This window comes from Microcaecilia unicolor, chromosome 2 (assembly GCF_901765095.1).
Source record: "Microcaecilia unicolor chromosome 2, aMicUni1.1, whole genome shotgun sequence".
Taxonomy (NCBI): domain Eukaryota; kingdom Metazoa; phylum Chordata; class Amphibia; order Gymnophiona; family Siphonopidae; genus Microcaecilia; species Microcaecilia unicolor.
The window spans coordinates 296,544,266-296,567,954 of record NC_044032.1 but is presented as its reverse complement, the minus strand read 5'-3'; the positions used below and the strand labels follow the sequence as shown (position 1 = coordinate 296,567,954).

Sequence of the window (23,689 nt, the reverse complement as noted above, 5' to 3'; positions counted from 1 at the left end):
TCCAAAACCAAGAGGGAAAAGCAGAGGAACCACAAGGGAAAAGCAGGAAAGCTAAACACACAGACACCAGTGCACACTGCACTAACACTAACCTGGACCTTAGCAAAAGCAAGCAGGGAAACTAGACACAAAGTCAGAAGTGCACACTGCACCACCCTACCTAAAGCAAACACCACCGTTGCAAAGGCTCTGAAGGAAACACCACCACTTCCTTATCAAGGCCCTCCCTGATGATGTCACACTCCCTAGACCCAGGCAACAGCACACTGACCCAGAGAGCACACTGAAACCCATAGAGGCCCAACCCACACCAATGCAACGCCGTGAAGCACTTGAAGCCAGTACACCCAAAGAGAGTTAGAGCTAACTCCGTCTACACACACAGCTGTAGTAAAGTGAAACAATTAACCCCATGCTGCTGGAAGCTGCCAGCACAGAGAGAGAGAGCCAGCTGCTCAGAAAGGACAGACAAAAGAAACAGAAGCCAGCAAAGAAGCTAACCCCCAGGAAAAAGGTAAGTTTGAGAGGGGTTATGACCACGATCATAACACCATGACAGGCAGATAAAAGTATATAAATGTGACATGTATAATACAAAATCACCAACTCAGGGTCAATACACATAAGCAATGATGTATGTATGTCAAACAATCAGCACCCATAACCATAAAGTGATAAATAACGTATTAATAGAAATAGAACACATAACTATAAGGTGTGCACAAATCTGTTTACCACCAAAGAATACACAAAAACAACTTAAAACTCACCAAAAGAAACCTTTGGGAAAGGCAGCGTATCATATGACAAAACAGCAAAGTTATCATACACCTAGCAAAATCTGAAAGCCAAAAATGACAGAGAAAGAAATATGGCATTTAAAAAGAAAGTCATGGTTGCTGATATCCAGGAGAGGGCAGCGCACCATTGAAACTCAAGAAGTTAAAGAAGGTTTGCCTATCACTCTCCAGAAGATGGCAGTGTGCTCACAGACAAACCACAGTACTGCTTGCAAAAGGAACATTGGCAAACCAGCAACTATGTGGGTTAAACGTCATTAATAAACTGGCGCCAAAAAACATTTTTAAAACCAAAAGTTAAATAAAATAATAGCCTCAATTTTGCACAGCTTAGAAAACAGGGGGGTAAGTTTGCATCTGAGGCATTGGAAGGTTAAGTGACTTGCCTAAAGTTACTTGTGAAATTCAGAAAGTGGGATTTGAACCAGGCACCTCGATGTCAAGAGCAGGGCTCTAACCACTAGGCCAGTGGTTTCTAAACCTGGTCCTGGAGGCACCCCAGCTAGTCAGGGTTTTAGGATATCCACAATGAATATTCATGAGTGAGATTTCAGTGCAGTGGAGGCAGTGATTGCAAATCTCTCTCATGAATATTCATTGTGGATATCCTGAAAACCTGACTGGGTGGGGTGCCTCCAGGTTTGGGAACCACTGCACTAGGCCATTCCTCCACTTCAACTTCAGTCTACTGACCATTTCAAAAACCAGAATGTCCTACAATGTCACCATCACAGAGGCAACCTATCTGACCTAATATGAATGAGATAATATTGCACATCTGTCAAAAAGGCTCCCTGACTAGGGAGATTCTGACAGGGAAGCTCTTGGCCACATACACAGATCATAGTTTGGCCCCTCACTTCCAAAGATGCCAATGTCTATTTCAGAAGCACTTTGACTTATCCTGCAAGTCCTTTAGGGTCATTCTATCCTCCACAACTAGGACCTTTGTGGTCACTGCTTTCACCAGAATGTCCACTCTAGTGAGCCAGAAGAGCTGCTCCAGGTCTTCTCAAAACAGATAAAGCTTTCCCGCCTTGGTGTCCCTGAACACCCCTTCTGGGGCCTGCCACTCTTGGAAGACAATCCTGCGGAGGGCCTTATGGAGTGGGAAGGATCTTGATTGCTTCTGCAATTCCTCCAGGATTGGATTCCTGTCCACCTTCCACTGGTGCTTCTACCATCTCGAGGAGGATTCCTCCCACCTAAATAAGGGGACCACGGGGGGATTCCTCAAACTCTGAGCGTGAACCCTCCTCCTCCTCTGGAGAAAGGCTCTCTGAAAGAGAAATTTCTCCTTCCACTCAGGTTCACTCATCCTCAAGAGCTGATCTCAGAATGGGGCTCCAAAACCTCTCCTATGCCCCTGTCCAGTTTTGAGTCATTTAATATCTAGGTTCTGTGAAGGAGTCTGCTGTGCTTCCCTTCGATACCCAGGAGATTTGCACTTCATCCCCCACCCCTCCATTCTAGAACCTGGAGAGGCCTGGGCCTTGTAGAGGCAGTCCGCTATATTCTGCACTAAACACTGCCCTAGAAGGGAAGAAATAGTCTACTCTATCCACGACTGCCCCTAGAATCCCCAGGGGGTATCTCTACCATCAGGACTGCCCCACCCTACTAATTCCCACTGCATAGGAAACACACAGGCCACTGACAAAATAGCCATGGCTCTTGCCAATGCGAAAAACATCACTGACACAGCAGGTGGTATCTTCACACCTCCTAGGCCCTGGCCGTGCTCAAATTTACTGCCCACACAAGAAACCAACTGCCCCTCTGCCTCTCCATCACAGACAAGGCGAAATGAACCGGCCATGGAACTGAGGCATTGGGTGCAGCAACCACATCTTCATCTGCCCTAATTGGGCATGCTGCTGGAATTCAAAAACACATGGGATAAACACAAAGGAATCCTGTTAGAAGGAATGGATCCAAAAACGTTTAGCGGAGATTAGGTGGCAACACCAGTAATTGGGAAGCAAAGTTAGTGATGGGCAGACTTCTGGAGTCTGTGCCCTGACTGTGGCTGGATAGATTCATTTTCAGAAGTTGAGAACTAGGCCAGTGCTGGGAAGACTTCTACGGTCTGTACCCTGATTGTGGCTGAATAGATTTGGGTGGGTTGGAGTGGAGCTTTTCAGGGGCTTTGATAACGTCTGAAATTTTAGAACAAAGGTTGTGCTTGGCAGACTTCTATGGTCTTTGCACTGAAAATGGCAAGGACAAACCAAGATCAAGTATACATATGAAGTATCACATCATTCCTTATGTAATGAATTTATCATGTTGGACAGACTGGATGGACGTACAAGCCTTCATCTGCCGCCATCTACTATGTTATTTTCATTACGTGGAGCAAGGAAATACTCTCCCTGCCCCCAACACCCAGCCCAATTCTGGCCTCTGACGGCTGTCCCAGCTGCTGTACACAACTCTGGCATGATGGCGCCATGAGGCTGATCTACAAAGCTGCAATTTTTACTTGCGCCCGTGGAAACCTTTCATCTGACAGATAGCCCTGTTAAGTGTTTAGCAAACTATCTGGGAATATACTTTTTTTCAACCAGATCAGTTGAAGGCCGTCTTGGACATTAAGAAGATCACCAATGGATAGACATAGAAAGTAATATAGGGGCCCTTTTACCAAGCTGCGGTAAAAGGGACACTGCTCTAGCAGCAGTGCGCGTTTTTGCTGTGCGCCGAGACCCCTTAAAAGGTTGAAAAAAGAAATGGCCACACAATAAGTTTGCACTTGCTGCATTGCCATTTCAGAGGGGAAGCACTGGAAATAGTGTGTACTGGTGGTGGAATTACCACTGGGCTGCTACAGTAGCTCAGCGATATTTCTGGATTGCCGCATGGCAACTGTTTAGTAAAATGGCCCCATAGTTTATTGCCAGAGTTTCTCACATTTGTAGCCTTACTTTATGTTTGCTTCTATTTGATCTCCTTGTTTTACTTCTGACTTCTCCCAATTTTGGTGGTCTAAGGAGGAATTTTTTTTTTCTTTTCTTGTATAATTAAGCTGACTTTTAATTTTGGAGTTCTTTTACTAAGGCGCACTAAAGATTAGTGTGCACTAAATGATAAGACACCCACAGGAATATAATAGAAGTCTTATCATTTAGTGCACGCTAATTATTAGTGTGCGCTAAATCTGTTAGTGTGCTTTACTAAAAGAACCCCTTTGTAAATTGTTTCTTTCTGCTTTTCTGTCACAAGTGGTTTAACTTGTACATTTATTCTGATAATGAGAAATAAAAATGTTAAAAAACTTTGTATTAAGAGGGCGCACTAGATGTCTGTTCCTTACCTGGAGCAAGCTGGGGCGGTCAGTGCAGTCAGATAGAAGCAAGGACTTTATTGTTTATTGCTAGGGCATATCCTACTTATTTGCTGCTATGTAAAGGTGGAGTGGGGCATCCTTGGGAGATAAATGGTCTTTAATATTGTTTGTAAGCATTTGGGATGGGTGGGTAGGGTGATTATAACTGTAAACCACTTCAATAGTTTTTGTTAACTTGAAATAGCATATAAAACTTTAAAGTAATAAATTATTCTGTTATACAGATCCAGAAATTGACTCAGTTTGGATTCAAGAGAAAGGTTTGAGGTCCACATGTAACGTTTCCCAAGGTGGCACAATATTTTTTTCTTCATTGCTATGTTTTTTATTCACATTATTTTATGCAAAGTTGCATCACTTTTTCTTGATTTCATCCATGTATAGTAGTATTACTGCTTGGTGGATAGAGCATCAAGCTGAGAACCAGGGGAGTCAGGGTTCAAATCCCACCAATACTCTATGACCATGTGTAAGACACATCACCACCAGCTGTCCCATTCATCATCTGTCGCTTCATGTACAGTCTGGGCCCCTATTTACAAAATAGCATTGTTTACATGCTAATTACCATGGGAATCACAACCTGTCTGCACCAGTGAATCCAACATTATTTATTTATATCTATACACACACACACACACACACACACACACACACACACACACACACACACACACACACACACACATAACATAGTATTTATATACTGTCTAACCACAAAGATAATGGTTTATATAAAAAGATGGTTAAAAAACAGAATAATTTGCTCAATTCAGCAATTACAGTAGTAAAAAAAATTATAAATACTTTACAGTTTTCAAAGCTTTTCTAAATCTCAAATAATCTACCTGCATCTTAATTCATATGGCATGGAATTCCATAAATCTGCCATCACTGCACCTAGAAACCTCTTGATTCCTGAAAATAATGGCTGATCGTAATTTAAATTGGCTCAAATGTACTAATCTCTTAGATCTCAGACCAAATTTTGTGACTCGATATTTTTCCAAATAAAATGGAAATTAACCAAACAACATTTAAAAAAGCATAAAATTTTAAAATCAATTTGTGCCAACACTGGAAGCCAATGTAATTAACACAGAGGATTTGCTCTTTCCCATCTGCGTTTCTCTAATACAATTTTTGCAGTAGTATTTTGGATTGTAATCTCTGAATTGCAGTTTGAGATATTTGTGCACATATCTGTGCATATGACACTATTACATGCAGAAATGGTTACTGAAATTTCTCATGTATATTTTTGAAAATTTAGCCCTACTCTTACTAATACTGGGCAATTTATATCTTCTATACTTCACTTACTCCAGCTGTAGCTAAACTCATCTACTTCTGGGTCTTCTGAGATAATGCTGCAGGTTGACTGTGCAAGATCACTGCTCATTCCAGAAAATTCTGAAGGAGGAGGCAGGGGCAAATTACAAAATGAAGTCTGTTCTGGTTCTGAATCAGACTGACTGGATGCCTGTAAAGAACAAGACAATGCTATGATAACCAGCCTTTGGAACTGGAAAACACTGAGATATGACAAGCATTCACATAATACAGATGCAAGTTCTATGGAAAAATACAAGAAACAGAATTGTCATTTTAAGGTACAACTGGATTTGCAATCTTTAAAGGACAAAAATAACATTAACCTTCTTAGCAGACACGCAGCTAGTCTGGAGAAAGTGAATGAGGTTTTTTTTTCTCTTCCCAGAGAATGATGTCTTTTATATACCAACTGCAGTACCTCTATAATATGTCCTTTGCAGCAGTGGCGTAGCCAGAAGGCAATTTTTGGGTGGGCCAACAGGTTGGATGGGTGGGCACTAGAGAAACACCTGCCACCTTAAATAAATACAGATGCCTACAATATAAACTTTTGAAATAAGTGTTAGGGAACCATCTGAAGTGGTATCTTTCAAGCAAGCAAAATGTCAGCTTACTACCACAATTTTTCATCATTGGTTTCCCATACAAACCACATACCAGCAGCAACTCTCACCTGCTCGATCACATGCAGACCACAGACCAACCCTCATCAATTACAGAATAAAGGACCAAAAATTAGAAATTTATTGATTTACTAAATTTCTATGCCACACTGTCCCTGCAAGTCTAAGCAGGTCACACAATTCAACAACATCTTACAAAAACATAAAACAAAGATCTTCCCTTCCCTACCATCCCCAGTTTGCGTAGACGCCGCTACTACAGCCAAGCATTTTGTGAACACCCTGGGCGCAGAGGCGAGACCAAAGGGTAGCACACATTACTGAAAGTGCCGTGTTCCCAGATACTGTCTGTGGGCTGGCAGTATCGGGATATGAGTGTAAGCATCCTTTAAGTCCAGAGAGCATAGCCAATCGTTGTTCTGAATCATGGGAAGAAGGGTGCCCAGGGAAAGCATCCTGAACTTTTCTCGGGCCAGATATTTGTTCAGGGCCCTTAGGTCTAGGATGGGATGCATCTCCCCTGTTTTCTTTTCCACAAAGTACCTGGAATAGAATCCCAGCCCTTCTTGCCCGGGTGGCACGGGCTCAACCACATTGGCGCTGAGAAGGGCGGAGAGTTCCTCTGCAAGTACCTGCTTGTGCTGGAAGCTTAAGGATTGAGCTCCCGGTGGGCAATTTGGAGGCTTGGAAACCAAATTGAGGGAGTATCCCAGCCGGACTATTTGGAGAACCCACCTTTGGTGAAAACATTTTAACCTGCCCCTGACCGACAGATTGTCTGGCACAGACACTTTGACTTCGGCTATGCTCTGCTGGAGCCAGTCAAAAGCCCGCCCCTTGCTTTTGCTGGGGAGCCGCAGGGGCCTGCTGAGTCGCACGCTGTTGACAAGAACGAGCGCGCTGGGGCTTGGCCTGGGCAGCAGGCTGGCGAGAGGGAGGATTGTACCTACGCCTATTAGAAGAATAGGTAACAGTCCTTCTTCCGCCATAAAAAACATCTACTAGTTGAGGTAGATGTTAAAGGCGCCCGGCGGAAACATTTGTCGAAAGCGGTGTCCCGCTGGTGGAGCTGCTCTACCACCTGTTCGACCTTTTCACCAAAAATATTATCCCCCCGGCAAGGAGAATTCGTAATCCGCTGCTGAATCCTATTTTCCAGGTCGGAGGCACGCAGCCATGAGAGTCTGCGCATCACCAGACCTTGAGCAGCGGCCCTGGACGCGACATCAAAAGTATCGTAAACCCCCCTGGCCAGAAATTTACGACACGCCTTCAGCTGTCTGACCACCTGCTGAAAAGGCTTGGCTTGCTCAGAAGGGAGCTTATCCACCAAGTCCGCCAACTGCCGCACATTGTTCCGCATATGAATGCTTGTGTAGAGCAGGTAAGACTGGATTTTGGCTACGAGCATTGAGGAATGGTAGGCCTTCCTCCCAAAAGAATCCAAGGTTTTAGAGTCTTTGCCCCGGGGCGCCAAAGCATACTCTCTAGAACTCTTGACCTTCTTAAGAGCCAGATCCACAACCCCAGAGTCGTGAGGCAACTGAGTCCGCCTCAACTCAGGGTCCCCATGGATCCGATACTGGGACTCGATCTTCTTGGGAATGTGGGGATTAGTTAGTGGCTTCGCCCAGTTCTCCAGCAGTGTCTTCTTGAAGACATGATGCATAGGTACTGTGGACGCTTCCTTAGGTGGTGAAGGATAGTCCAAAAGCTCAAACATTTCTGCCCTTGGCTCATCCTCCGTAACCACAGGGAAAGGAATTGCCGTAGACATTTCCCGGACAAAGGCCGCGAAAGATAGACTCTCAGGAGGAGAAAGCTGTCTTTCAGGGAAGGGAGTGGGATCAGAAAGAAGACCGTCAGACTCATCATCTGAGAAATATCTGACGTCTTCCTCTGCTTCCCACGAGGCCTCACCGTCGGTGTCGGACACTAGTTCATGAACCTCTGTCCGAAGCCGTGCCCGCCTCGACTCCGTAGACACATGGCTACGGTGGGAACGTCAAGAAGTAGACTCCCGCATCGGCGGCGATGAAGCTCCCTCCATCGACGTCTTCAGAGAGTCTGCTTGGGAGGCAGCCGACGCGGGCACCGCAAGCGGTACCAGCACCGGAGACCTCACGACGGGCAAGGGGCCAGCCGTCGCCTCACTCGACAGCACCGGCGGCGCAAGCACCCCCGGTACCGGAGAAGGGCGCAACAGCTCCTCCAGGATCCCTGGAAGGATGGCCCTGAGGCTCTCGCTTAGAGCGGCTGTCGAGGAAGGCTGGGAGTCCGGTACAGGCGACGAACTGAGAATCTGCTCGGGGCGCGGAGGTGGTACCGGGCTGTCCAGGGTAGAGCGCATCGACACCTCCTGAATAGAGGGTGAGCGGTCCTCCCGGCATCAATGCCTAGTGGGTGCCGACTCCCTCGGCGACCCAGAGCTCTCGGTACCACGACGGGAAGGTGACCGGTGCCGATGCTTCTTTGCCTTCACACGAAGCATGTCACCGGAACCTCCCGGTACCGACGAGGACGTCGAATCCAAGTGCCTCTTCCTCGGGGCCGGGGCCGAAGAATGTCGATCCCGGGGGGGGGGGGGGGGGGGGAGGCTGTACCGCAGGAGCCCTCGAGGCAGGGGGAGACCTACTCGAGGGTTCACTGCCAACAGCAGGGGAATGGACAGCCCTCACCTGCACTCCGGACGAAGATGCACCCTCCGACGACATCAGTACCAACGATGATCTCGGTACCGTAGATGCTGGAGCACCAGTCGATGACCTCGGTACCGCTGACGTCGATGCACCGGCCGATGACCTCGATACTGAGACCATCGAAACACCAGGCGAGGCCCCGAACAGAACGGTCCACTGGGCCAATCTCGCTGCCTGAGTTCTCTTTTTTAACAAACAACAGAGAGTACAGGCCTGAGGATGGTGCCCAGCCCCCAGACACTGAAGGCACGAAGCATGCCTATCAGTGAGCGAGATAGCCCGGTTGAACTGGGTGCACTTCTTGAAGCCACTGGGAGGCTTCGATGACATGGGCGGAAAAATCACGCCGGCGAAATCAAAATTCGCGATGATGGCAAAGGCACCAAAAATAAAAAGGGAGAAAAACCTGTACGGGCGGCCAACAGGGCCGCTATCGAAAGCGAAAGGAAACGTGTACGGGAAAAAGAACTCGAAAATAAAGGAAAGTTTTCTTTTTTAAAGAACACGCGAAGTAGTACAAAAAAAGAAGACTTGCGAAACGGAAGGATGCAAGAAAAGCAAGGGGGTCTCCCTCAGGGCACAGAACGACGATAAACACGGCCGTCCCGCGCGCGGAAAAAAATAAGACTGACGAACACGAGCGAGTTCGAGCGGGAAGATGGTCGCGCATGAGCAGTGTGCGTGCGTGCGCGAGGCCTAGCAAACGTCTTTGCTAGGGAAGATCAACGATTGGAGGGGCTGCCGCGGACGTCACCCATCAGTGAGAACAAGCAGCCTGCTTGTCCTCGGAGAAAATATCAAATTAACAGTGATCTTCGCTTGTTATACAAGTACATCTAATGGCAGATCCATTACTAAAAATTGTATGAGTGCTCTGGCATTCTCCAAATCTTGAAATTAAAATGAAAAGCTCCAGTTTAGAACAAGGAGTTCTGAACTAACACATATTACATGGAAACAAGCGAACAATTCGATAGGACCCTATTTTTAAAAGACAACTAATGCTGTACTTTTAAATATAAGGCCCACAGAATCCCTCTACTTCCTTGGTAAGGACAAAGATCTTTTTTGTATTCAGTGATAAGTCTCCTCAAGTAGACTCCTGTAAGTAGTTCAATGTTCTGAATACTTGATTTGGATTTACAGAATATGCAATCAGAACATGATATTAATAAGTTTTAGAATTTCTATAGCTTCATGGCAAAACTCACAGGATGCCAATCAATCATTTTAATTCTCTTGTAGAATTTTTAGAGTCTGAGATATTTTTTTTATTTTTCAAGATTGATATCATAAAATTTCATATGGGTTACAGCTAATACAGTCTTCCATCTGATTATCTAAATTTCCCATTAGGTCTGTCATAGGGAAGTGGCAACACTCTGCTCTGAAAACTGATTCATATTTATATCAAAGATAAGCTACTGCATTCTGCTGGAAGGCTATAAAATACAGTGTATTTTTTAAACTGACTAAAACTAACTCACATTTGAAATTTGGCTCAGATTAAATTAGACTACAACTACAACTTTGTGAGCTTCATAGGGCTTAATAGGTACCAATTTAGAACCGCAAAACCTTGTTTTCTATTTTACACTTACTCACTTTAGGTCTTCTTCGATTCAGGGGGGTAAATTTATAAAGGGACTTGAGTGTGCATAGCTATGTTTTATGCATTCAAATGGGCTCTTACAAGATTGCCCTGTGGTACAGACATGTAGAAAATATTTGAAAAGATAGAGATCACCTACTTTTATGGGATGTACCTGTACGCATTTCTGGAGGTAAAGAATAGCTGTGTGAAGGAATTGGTGCTATGAGAGTAACTCTATAAAGAGCTGCCAAGAACATGCATAATACCGGTATTCTAGTCATTTACATATATACAAAAACATATCCACTTAAATGACCATTTCTGGCTACACACTATTCTATAAGAATGCACTAATAGTCAATGATGCACATACTTTACATATGGATGGAGCTTGTGGGGGGGGCACATTTACTGATATAGATTATAAAACGCTACAATCTATGCATGTACTCTTAAAATCCAAGCACTAACATTTATACTAGCTCTGGTGTAAGTGCTTCCATCTAAAATACAGGAACTGTATTTGATCTATTACACTAGTATTCCTTACAGAAAAGTAGGCAACTACTTTCCTTTATATAATAGGCTACAAATATGTGTAATCTTGGTACCTAAAAATTATCCTTCACGTGTGCTTTATAAAATTCATGCATATACGCCTATTCTCTTCAGCACAATCACACATAGAATTATGCCTCTCAGAGCAGGTGTAATCGGGTGTACCTATTTTTCCTGGAGTAATTTTATAAAGGCTTATGGTGAATATGTTACTTGTATGTTGTCTCTCAACAGCCTATGTCAATGATTCCCAAATCTGTTTTGGGATTTCCCAGTCAGGTTTTTCAGGATATCCACAAGGAATATTCAAGAGAGATTTATATACTTATTTTTTGGTGTGTTTTTCTTTTGTTTTTTTGGAAGTAGCTTAAAAGGCTGCCAGGAGGAAGGTGGTAGCTGAAGGCAAAGCTACATGGGTTTTGTCTGGATCCTTGTGTGTGCTCTCAGTGAATAAGAGAGAGAGAAGGCCAGCTTCCTGGATAGTTGATGCTTAGATATATAATACTGAACTGTTTGAACTTTGTTGGACACTGCTGCTTTGAACTGAACCCTAGGAGGAGTAAGGCCTGACTGGACGGAGGCCCTCTAATAACAGCATGGAGGCAAGGATCTAATTGATTATGAGAAAACCAGAAATTTCTGTGCGAACAAGACTGACAAGTTCGCAGATTCTCAATCCACACCATCAGGTGGGCGGTGACAGGTTCATGGATACTTGGCCCACCCCATTGGGTGGCGGTGACAGGTTCATAGATACTTGGACCACACCATCGGGTAGGCAATAACAGACGTATAGGCATTCGGCCCACGTACCATGGGTGGGCGGAGGCATTACAATTATATTACCCCTCAACTTTTAAAACGTCACTGGTTTCGAATTGTTTGGTAAATTCAATTTAAGATATTACTTACTGTTAGACTTTAACACCTTTAGGCAAGTAGCAATGGTCAAAAATGTATCGCCCATCCAGAGTACTGATGCCTAATGCAGTGGTTCTTAAGTCTGGTCCTGGAGGCACCTCATCTAGTCAGGTTTTCTGGATACCCACACCCTTTTCTTAATCTCATTTCCCATCTAGTCCTGCCTAATTATGCTCTCACCTATCCACTCTTAATTATTTGTCCTTGAGGTAATTGAAATCCCTGGTTACTTATTGTATATGTATTAATTTGCTTCTTGAACTTATTTTAATTTGTTTTATATTCTGTATATTATTATGTTGTATTCATTTTATTGTTTGCTTGTAAGTCACATTGAACTTGAGTCTATTTCAGGCTAATGTGAGATATAAAAGTCATGAATTAATAATGTGAGAGATTTGCATCCACTGCATGCAAATTTATCTCATGAATATTCATTGTGGATATACTGAAAACCTGACTGGCTGGGGTGCCTCCAGGACCAGGTTTGGGAACCACTGGCCTAATGGATGTCCTCCTCTTTTCACCAAGTTCGTCTAGAGGAAGATCGTTTACATATATTCGGTTCAACAGCCAATCTCTGAAAGTCCTTAGAGCATTCCAAATTGCCCGCAGCCCCAAGAGATTGATATGAAGTTGAGAATCCTGACTTGGACCAGTGACCTTGAGTGTGAAGCCCATCTACCTAAGCACTCCATCCTAGGTTGGATACATCTGTGGTTAGAATTTTCTTCAGAGGAGGAATTTGGAATGAAAGTTCTCGAGTCATAATGGTCCAAACTGACCACCAGAGAAGAGATTGTTGCAAATCTGGGTGACTGATATGGCATCCTTCAGATGCCATATGGCACTACACCACTGGGAAGCCTGGGTCTACTTGGTGCCCTGCAAATGGAGACATGCCATTGGTGTGACATGAACTGTGGAGGTTATGTGGCCTAGCAACCTCAACATCTGCCAAGTTGTGACTTGCAGGCTGTGTTGAACCTCAGTGGCAATGCAGATGAGGGCATCCGCCCGTACATGAGGAAGGTAGGCTTGAGCCTGAACTGTGTCGAACAGAGCTTCTATGTACTCCAATTGCTGAACGGGATGTAAATGGGACTTGCAGTAGTTGCTTATGAACCCTAATAACTCCAACACCTTCCTTTGATGTCCACTTGAGCAGACAATTGTCCAGATAAGTAAACACAAAATCCCAGTCTGCATAGCGACACTGTGACTATTGCTAAGCATTTTGAGAAGACTCTGGGAGCATTTTCAGTGTCCTGAAAATGGCAGATACAAATCAAGGTAAGGTATACACAAGAAGTAGCACATATGAGTTTATCTTGTTGGGCAGACTAGATGGACCGTGCAGGTCTTTTTCTGCCGTCATCTACTATGTTACTATGAGCAGAGTGAGGCCAAAAGGCAGGACATGGTACATGCTTCCCTACCTAAAATCTTAGATACTTCCTGTGACTGGGATATATCTGAATATGGGTGTAAGCATCCTTTAAGTCCAGACAGCATATCAATCATTTTCCTGAATAATAGGAAGAAGGGTGCCCAAGGAAAATCATCCTGAAGCTTCTTTAACCATGGCCCTGAGGTCTAGGATAGGATGAAATCCCCCCCCCCCCCCCCCCCCCCCATTTTCTTGTGCACGAGGAAGTACTTGGAACAGAATCCCTTCCCTTCTTCCTCTGGTGGGATGGGTTCGACTGTATGGGCCTTTACAAGGAAGTGAATGATGAACAAGAGAGTGAGGACAACTCAAAGAGGATGCCAAGAAGTCTTTAATGTGAACAGCTAAAAATCGACCCGACATGACCATGTTTCAGCACCAAGGCCTGCATGAGGGTCAAATGTATCTAAAAAGTGAAAATAAATGAAAATAAAAATCAATAACGTAAGAAACAGAAATCGATAACGTAAGTAATAACAAATGCAAACATACATATAGTGTAAAATATAGGACAATATCATAAAAAATGAATCACATAGATTAAAAGAACTCTGAAAAGGACCATAAGGTAAAAAATGCGTGTATGCAAATAAAAAAATGTTATAGGAACAATAACCTTCATACAATACAAATGAAAAGGACAACAATGTTAACCTGATAAAACTAATAATAAAATGTTACAGAACAATAAATAAATGCTAATATATGGATGATTAACATATAAAGCATACCAAGTTAAGAACATAATGTAAAAGTAAAAAGGTAATATAAAATAATAATAATCGGTAATGGTTGCACTTAGGACTGTGTGTATACACCAATCGGTATCTTGTAAATGAAGTATAAATACACCTCGTGTGATGTGGCAGGAAAGCTTAACCCATACTGTATATATGTTTGCATTTGTTATTACTTATGCTATCGATTTCTATTTCTTACGTTATTGATTTTTATTTTCATTCTTTAGACACATTTGACCCCTGATGCAGGTCCTGGTGCCAAAACATGGCAGTGTTGGGTCGATTTTTAGCTGTTCACATTAAAGACTTCTTGACATCCTCTTTGAGTTGTCCTCACTCTCTTGTTCATTGTCTACATCCACATGAGGTTTCTCCTCCTCCTCCCTTTTGTTCCCTTTACAAGGGAGGCCACACGCCACAAAAAATTTAAAAACAGGCTGCAAAATCTAGAAATTAAGCAAGGAGGGAAAAAAATTAAATAAAACAAGAAATAAGTGTCCTGCTACTTATGGTAAGTACAGGAAAGCAGCAAAAAAAATACCAGAGAAAAAAAACACATCAGATAAGAGGCAACACAGCTGATCAGTTCCAGGGGAAAAGATGAAATTGAGGAATCCCGTATGAGTATCCCTGGTGAGGAGGCACTTGCGCATGTGCAGTCAGACCTGCCAAAGGCTTCAGGAATGTTTTGTATGCTGGGCAGCATTTGACTTGGTGCTCTGTTGGTGATATCACCCAATTGTGAGAATGCTCTGTTCTGCATATTCAATAAATTAACCCAGCAAACTGGTGTACAGTCAAATGTACTGTAGGTGTAAATGTTAGTACATAAATACCTTGAAATAATGTTCAAAATGGAAGTATGCACATATTTTGAAAATTCTCTTCAAAGAGCAAAGAATGTGTATGCTTTTTACAAATGAACTCAGTTACCTTTGTGTTTTTAAACAGGAAAAGGGGTCATAACAAAGAGCGTAGGAGCAAGGGAGAGAACCACAGCAAAGCATCATCCAGATATCAAACAACTTATAAAGCAGCATTGCTATCATTCAAGAACAAGCTAATTGCAAAAACTCAATTTAGTAATACTCTGCAAGCAATATTACCTGAGATGACTGATGGTAAAATGGGTTAGTGGAATTCTGTCCACGGAAAAAAAATAGATGATGAAGCACAAAACAAAGACTCGGGCTGGAGAACAAAAGTTAAACGAGGACTAATCTATAAATATCATACTCTTAATCTACAAAGAGGAAGTGATACATAGTAAATGAATGATAAATAAACACATCATACCTATAATGAGGAAGTTCAGCTGAATGCAAATATGATTCAGTGTATTTTTGTATACATTCTTTACTCAAAGAAAAAAAAATAGCTTAGAATGCTCAACACTGAAAACATAAACAACATTTTTTTTTGGAGTGCTTTTATTCAGAATGCCAACAGTGATCTGCTGCAGGAGATTTCAGGAACTCAAGGAAGCCCCTGCTCTAAGCAGGCAGCCACACTTAACTTGAACAACAGATGTGCAGCAACAATGAGCCATCAATAAGTAAAGGAATTGCCAATTGATGATATGGAGGTATTGTGGCTGCTAGAGAAACTTGCTATTTATTATGGCTAGACTGGACTTGTGTTAATCACTGCTTAGTAGAGGATCTACAGCATTTTAAGAAAAGAGAGAGAATGATGAGGAAAACTTGCAGGAGGAGTAGGTATGAAACAGATGTGGGAGGAAGGTTGGGATTAATCCTTGGAACTAATAAAACAGATGGAGTGCTGGGAAATTGTAAATGTGACTGAGAATTAAGTATTAATTGGGTGAAAGATGGAGAGGTGAGAAAGTAAAGATGTCAACCTGAAACAGGCACTCTCTTAAAACATAAGAATCACCAAACAGCTGGGTGATGTCTTCATTGTTTGTTGCTAATTTTGTCAATTAGGGCATTGTATGACACTCTTTGAAATCTCGAGCCTTCCCAGGTGTCCCGAAAACATACCTCATCTCAGGGGCTGATGCTCAAAGCTTACTGTGCTAGCAACGTCTGATTTAAACTGGTTCTAGCCAGTCTAGCGATCACGTTATTCAGCATCTAATGCACAAAGGGGTTCTGTGTGGTTTTTACCATCCGGGGTAGCAGGTAACGATAATCCTATGCAAATCTATTACAAAGAGCTCATTAGTATTAAAATGAGCATGCTGAGTGATGAACAGACATTTCCGAGTGATTCACAGTTTTCAAGGTCTTAGCTACAAAGGAACCTCTTTACCGCTTTCTGCTCCCGTGCTCTCCATTGCATTCTCTTTGTTCACAGGTTCAAAACCTACTTATTGTTACGACCTATAAACAAATTAGCCGTGAGCACATTCGAATCTCACTATTTTCAGTTCAAAGCTCACATCTCGGGAATCTTCTGTCCACCTCTTTGTGACATCAGACCTCACTCTTAACCTTCAAATCTGAACTAAAGACGCTTTCAGTTAAATCTCTTTTTTGAAGAGCGCCCAGCTGAACTACCAAGTGCATTCTAATCGTTTTCTCCTTCCCCCTCTTTTACTTGAAAACATGGAGTTCCTCTCCCTTTCACCACTTTAAATTGTCTGCCTATACGCACATTTTATTGTTTTCTAATCTTTTGAATAAATTGTAAGCCACCTAGATAGTACACCAGCAGGCGGACTAGTACATCTAAATAAACTTGAAACAGAAAGGACCGTCTACTTTCAATGTGCAAAATTTTCCAGCAGGTCTGGAGCTGTCGTTGTGTGAGGGAGACTTCTGGTAGGACCAGTCTGCTTGCATTTTTCAATGCCAACAGGGCCGGCGCAACCCGGTAAGCATGGCAGGGGGGCTCCGACCTCTGGACGGCGCCATAAGCCATACTTAACGCCGCTGCCGGGAGACTCACAGTTGGGAAATGCTGTGACAAGCCCAAAGCCACATCTGGATGGCTTCCTGACACAGAAGCCGAGATCCGGTGCCCCCTGCTTTTTGGTGTAAAACATTGCAACCTGATTGTCTGTCTGAATTAAGATAACTCGGTTGGACAGCCGATCGCTGAAAGCATTTAGAGCGTTCCAGACCGCTCTTAATTCCAGAAGGTTGATCTGCAGACCTCTTTCCTGAAAGGACCAGGCTCCCTGAGTGTGGAGCCCGTCTACATGAGCTCCCCACCCCTGGAGAGATGTATCCGTCTGCAGCACTTTCCTTGGTTGAGGGAATGGTAGTCCCAAGGTCAAATTGGAAAGAAACGTCCACCACTGAAGAGAATTCTGAAAGTCGGTGGATAGTTGGATTACATCCTCTAGATTCCCCACAGCTTGAAACCACTGGGAAGCTAGGGTCCATTGAGCTGATCTCATAAGTAGACGTGCCATGGGCGTTACATTAACTGTGGAGGCCATGTCACCCAGAAGTCTCAATATCTGCCGAGCGGTGACCTGCTGAGATGCTCGAACCATGGACACCAGGGCCAGAAGGTTGTCCGCCCTTGCCTCGGGGAGATAAGCTCGAGCTGTCTGAGTGTTCAGCAGAACTCCAATGAATCCAATTTTTGGACTGGGGCGAGATGGGACTTGGGATAATTTATGACGAACCCCAGTAGCTCCAGCACCTGAATAGTCATTCGCATGGACTCTTCACCAGCCAATCATCGAGATAAGGAAACACATGCACTCCCAGTCTGCATAGCGACGCTGCGACTACAGCTAGGCATTTGGTAAACACTCTGGGCACAGACTCCAGGCCAAAAGGCAGTACACGGTACTGAAAGTTCTGTGTTCCCAGCCGAAATCAAAGATAATTCCTGTGAGCTGGAAGTATCAAGATGTGTGTGTAAGCATCCTTTAAGTCCTGAATCATGGGAAGAAGGGTGCCTAGGGAAACAATCCTGAACTTTTCTCGGATAAGAAATTTGTTCAGGGCCCTTAGGTCTAGGATGGGACGCATCCCCCCTGTTTTCTTTTGAACAACGAAGTACCTGGAATAGAATCCCAGCCCTTCTTCCCCGGTGGAACGGGTTCAACCGCTTGGGCCTATAGAAGGGCAGAGAGTTCCTCTGCAAGTACCTGCTTGTGCTGGGAGCTGTAGGACTGAGCTCCCGGTGGGCAATTTGGAGGTTTGGATTCCAGATTGAGGGTGTATCCTAACTGGACAATTTGAAGAACCCACCGGTCGGAGGTTATAAGAGGCCACCTTTGGTGAAAAAACATTAACCTCCCCCCAACCGGCAAGTCATCCGGTACGGACATTTTTACTGAGGCTACGCTGAACTGGAGCCAGTCAAAAGCCAGTCCCTTGCTTTTGCTGGGGAGCTGCAGTGGCCTTAGGCGCACACTGTTGACAAGAATGAGCACGCTGGGATTGAGCCTGAACAGGCTGCCGAGAAGCAGGAGTGTACTTACGCCTAGCATAGGAATAGGGAGCACTCCTCTTCCCTCCAAAAAACCTCCTAGATGAGGAGGTAGAAGCAGAAGACGCCCGGAGGGAGAGACAATCCATAGCATCATTGCGCTTCTTGATCTGGTCAACTAGATCCTCTACTTTCTCACCAAAAAGATTATCCCCCTGGTAAGGAACATCCACCATCCACTGCTGGACCAAATAATCCAGGTTAGAGACATGCAGCCATGAGAGTCTGCGGATCACTACAACTTGGGCAGCGATTCTGGATGCTACATCAAAAGTTTCGAACGTACCCCTGGCCAGGAATTTTCAACACGCCTTCTGCTGCCTGACCAGCTGGTGAAAAGGCTTGGCCTGCTCCAGAGGAAGTCCATCAACCAAGCTGGAGAGTTGCCTCACTGAATTCCGCAAGTGGAAGCTCGTGAAGAGCTGGTATGTCTGGATCTTGGCAGCGAGCACAGTGGCCTGGTACGTCTTCCTCCCAAAGGAGTCCAAGGTTCTAGATTCTCTGCCTGGGGGCACCGAGGCATAGTCCCTAGTGCTCTTGGTTCTTTTGAGGGCGGAGTCCACCACCATGGAATCGTGAGGTAGCTGAGACCTCAGCAATCCAGGCTCACTGTGGATCTGATATTGGGATTCAGTTTTTTTTTCGGGAACATGGGATTAGACAGAGAGAACGACCAGTTTCGCATAAGGACTTCCTTCAGTACATTATGCAAAGGAGCCATTGCAGCCTCTCTAGGCGCAGAAGGATAATCCAGGACCTCGAGCATCTCTGCCCTGGGCTTATCCTCAACCTCCATAGGGAGGGGAAGGTTCAGAGGGAATCCCATAGGACTCGTCAGAAGAAAAGTACCTGGGCTCTTCCTCTTCCTCCCACGAACCCTCATCTTCAGTATCGGACAAGACATCCCTCAGAGCCCGCCTTGACGCCGAGGAACAATGTCCTCGATGGCGGTGCTGAGAAGTCGACGTCCGCCTGGACTCCGGTGAAGCTTCCTCCACTGATGTCGAAGGGGAGTTGACCTGGGTGGCAGCCGACACCGATGCCACAGGTGGCACCGATGTCAGGGGACCTCACCACAGGCAAAGGGCCAGATGCCGCTGCAGCAGACAGTACGGAAGGCGCAAGCACCCCCGACACCGAAGCGGACTGGCGTAGCAATCCTTCCAGAAGCTCTGGAAGCAGGGTCCTGATGCGCTCGTCGAGAGCCGCCGTCGGACAAGGCTGCGGGGTTGGTAAAGGAGCCGGTGGCAGAATCTGTTGAAGCTCGGGAGCAGGTACCGGGCTGTCAGAAGACCGACGCATCGGGACCTCCTAAATAGAGGGGGAGAGATCCTCTCAGCGCTGACGCTTCTCGGGTGCCGATTCCCTCAAGGCCCTGGAGCTCCCGGCACCGTGTCCAAGGAGAACGATGACGGTGCTTCTTCGCCTTCGCTCGACGCCCGTCATCGAGACTCCTCGGTACCGATGAGGACGTGGAATCCTTTCGCCTTCTCGGGGCTGGGTCCGACAAAGGTCGGTTCTTGGGGGGCCTGCATAACAGGAGGCCTCGAGACAGGTGGAGACCCACTCGATACCTCAATGCTCCCAGCGCGAACTGGTCTCTCAGCAGTCATTATCTCTGCTCCCGACGCCCTCGGTACCGAAGTCGAAGGACCGGACCGAGCCCCAAAAAGCTTCTTTCGTTGGGCTTCTCGAAACGCTTGGGTCCGTTTCTTCATACGAAGACACAGACTACAAGCGGCTGTGCTACGGTTGGGCTCAAGGCACTGGATACACCAGGCGTGGGTATCGGTACCTGAGATGGTCCGGTTGCACCGAGTACAACGTTTGAAGCCGCTGGGTGTCTTCAATGACATGAAAGGAAAAACAGCTTCGGCGAAATCAAAAGACGCAATTGTGCCTGTTTAAAGGAAACTTTAAAAAGTGAAGAGATCTAAAAGACACTACGGATTTTTTTTTTTTTTTGTGAAAACTGCACAAAAAGTAAAATAAAGAACAAAATAAAGAATAAATAGCGAAAAATTTGCAAAGTCTCTTTTCCTGGGCCTGAAAGGAACGGCGATAAAAACCTACTGCACCTCAACGCGGAAAAAAGAAAACTGAGGGAACACGTTTATGTAACGGGCGGGAAATCAGTCCGCGCATGTGTGGTGCGCATTGCACGCGCGCCAGAAGACTCTGGCAAAAACTTTTTAAAATATTTTGCTTGCAAAATGCTGATTCCTGGGCAGACGCGGACATCGACCCATATGTGAGAACAAGCAGCCTGCTTGACCTCGGAGAAATATAATTACCCATAAAAACTCCTTGCTCATATACATTAGTATTTATAAACCAACATTCATGTGGCTGTTGGCAGAAGCCAACTGGTAAGGGTAATTATAGCAGTTAACTGATTTCAGAAATTAGGCATATCACACACACACAAAAATATAAACACTGTTTATAGACACTCCTGAATTGCCTAGGATTAAGCAATATTTATGGATTATTTTCTCTCTTAGTAATGTACAGTCAACTATATCTCTGTAGTTTACGATACATTAGATTTTAAGATTTAAAAATAAATACTGCTGTGCTGAATATTTCTAAGATGTACACATTTCATTCTTTAAAGCCTTACCCTTGATCTGCTTATAATGCTTTGTACCAAAAAGACTACAGGATTGCCTGCTTTTCTAATGGCTTCCACAGCTTGCTCATGGCTAGCATCTCTGAGGTCAGTTCCATCCACCTAGAATGGAAGTTTAAGATCAACATCACAAAGAAATTCATAAAGTATAAAATTTTTACTCTACAAATTTGGTCCTAAATGCTATTTGAAAAAGACAATGTATAATCTTGGCACACAAATACTTCAAAATATTTGGCAAAGTAAATGCACAGATGTTCTCAAAGGACCACAGGATAATCAATGGTTGATGATATTCAAAGAAACCAACATGGATGATCCCATAGAAAATTCTAGGAAAATCAGAAAACAGTTTTCTGAGTAATTACATATTTTCCTGTCCACATGCCACCTCACAGAATCATTATCAGTCTCATATAATAGCTAATATGAACGTGAGGTACATTGGCCTCATTCTTCCTTTACTTCCATCTTAAACAACTTTAAGATGGAAGGAAAGGAAGAATGTGAGGCCAATATACCTGCTTGTCCTTAGAGATCACCTATAACAAGCAAGCAAATTTACTTTCTCTGACGACAAGCAGTATGAGTCAGCCACACAAGTAAGAATCCCTAGTTAACAAAAAAGAGGAAAATAAGACTAGTGGAATACATTTCATTCATAACATTTTTGCTTTCATTATTTTTACCTAACACATGTAAGAAAACCTATAATATTAAAAATGGATCCTAGGCAGGATGTAGTTGGATTCTACCATCAAAGAGGCCCACAGAAGACCAAACCTACTGATGCACTGGGAATCAACGTCTGAACAATAAGTTAAGTGAATGGGTCAATGGAAAATGCCTCAGCTGTGGACATCAGATGGGACACAAATGCAGCCATGTTTCCAACAATATATGCCCTTCTCAAATCAAATGAAACGTACTATTCAATTACAAACTGATCATTTGGTGAGAAAAATCCCAGATTGGTGGGCTCAAAAGGGGGGTGGGGGGAAAAGAAGTTTCAGACATCTCTTCAGATGGAACACAAATGCAACTATGGCTCCAACATTATATGACCTTCTCAAATCAAATGCAATCTATTATTCAATTACAAATTGTTCATTTAGTGAGAGCAATCCCAGATTGGTTGGGCTCAAAAGGAAAAAAAAAAGAGTTAGGTGGACCACCTATATGCTTTAGTTTGCTCCAGGTAGAAAGCCACATGCTCTTTTGCAATCCAAATAATGTACAACTTGTTCATATTTAGATGAGTGAGGACTGGGGAAAAATGTTGGTAGAACTGACTGATTAATGTAAAAACCAGACACCTCCTTAGCAGGAATTAGGGATGCATACAAAGCACTATGCTAAATCTACCGGCCAAAGTGATCACAACCAAAAACAAACTTCGAGGTTAGACATCTGAACCTACAGATCAGGGCTAAGAACGACTTTCATTAGCTGGGTCCATACCAAGATGAGGCCCTATGGCATTGCACATCTTTTCAACAAAATGAAGCCTCGCATAACTCCGACACCTAAATAGAAAGAAGTTTCCTTTTACATGTTTGTGATCACACTGGTTTTGAAGCCAAATTCTTAAAAAAATAAAATAAAAATATAGGTAGGTTTTCATTTTTTGTAGTGAAAGAGAGAGGATCTAGTTTGCTTACTCTTACAGGATGGCAAACTTCTTCCAAATCCCTTATTTGGTTTGGCATCATCAGAGTCGGTGGATAACTTAACCTCACAGCATACAGTGGTGGAAATAAGTATTTGATCCCTTGCTGATTTTGTAAGTTTGCCCACTGACAAAGACATGAGCAGCCCATAATTGAAGGGTAGGTTATTGGTAACAGTGAGAGATAGCACATCACAAATTAAATCCGGAAAATCACATTGTGGAAAGTATATGAATTTATTTGCATTCTGCAGAGGGAAATAAGTATTTAATCCCTCTGGCAAACAAGACCTAATACTTGGTGGCAAAACCCTTGTTGGCAAGCACAGCGGTCAGACGTCTTCTGTAGTTGATGATGAGGTTTGCACACATGTCAGGAGGAATTTTGGTCCACTCCTCCTTGCAGATCATCTCTAAATCATTAAGAGTTCTGGGCTGTCGCTTGGCAACTCGCAGCTTCAGCTCCCTCCATAAGTTTTCAATGGGATTAAGGTCTGGTGACTGGCTAGGCCACTCCATGACCCTAATGTGCTTCTTCCTGAGCCACTCCTTTGTTGCCTTGGCTGTATGTTTTGGGTCATTGTCGTGCTGGAAGACCCAGCCACGACCCATTTTAAGGCCCTGGCGGAGGGAAGGAGGTTGTCACTCAGAATTGTACGGTACATGGCCCCATCCATTCTCCCATTGATGCGGTGAAGTAGTCCTGTGCCCTTAGCAGAGAAACACCCCCAAAACATAACATTTCCACCTCCATGCTTGACAGTGGGGACGGTGTTCTTTGGGTCATAGGCAGCATTTCTCTTCCTCCAAACACGGCGAGTTGAGTTCATGCCAAAGAGCTCAATTTTTGTCTCATCTGACCACAGCACCTTCTCCCAATCACTCTCGGCATCATCCAGGTGT

The 23,689-nt window shown here is 44.2% G+C and overlaps 1 protein-coding gene across 2 annotated transcripts in view; it reads right to left on the bottom strand.

The window, feature by feature from the left end:
• MPDZ (multiple PDZ domain crumbs cell polarity complex component) overlaps positions 1 to 23,689 on the bottom strand; it is a 571,809-nt gene that overhangs the window by 144,232 nt on the left and 403,888 nt on the right. For both annotated transcript variants that reach the window (XM_030194291.1, XM_030194292.1), the window contains 2 exons: positions 21,109 to 21,219; positions 5,473 to 5,632 (listed from right to left, as the gene is read on the bottom strand). In XM_030194291.1, the coding sequence (XP_030050151.1) occupies positions 5,473 to 5,632; positions 21,109 to 21,219 (271 nt within the window). The remainder of the gene's footprint in view (positions 1 to 5,472; positions 5,633 to 21,108; positions 21,220 to 23,689) is intronic.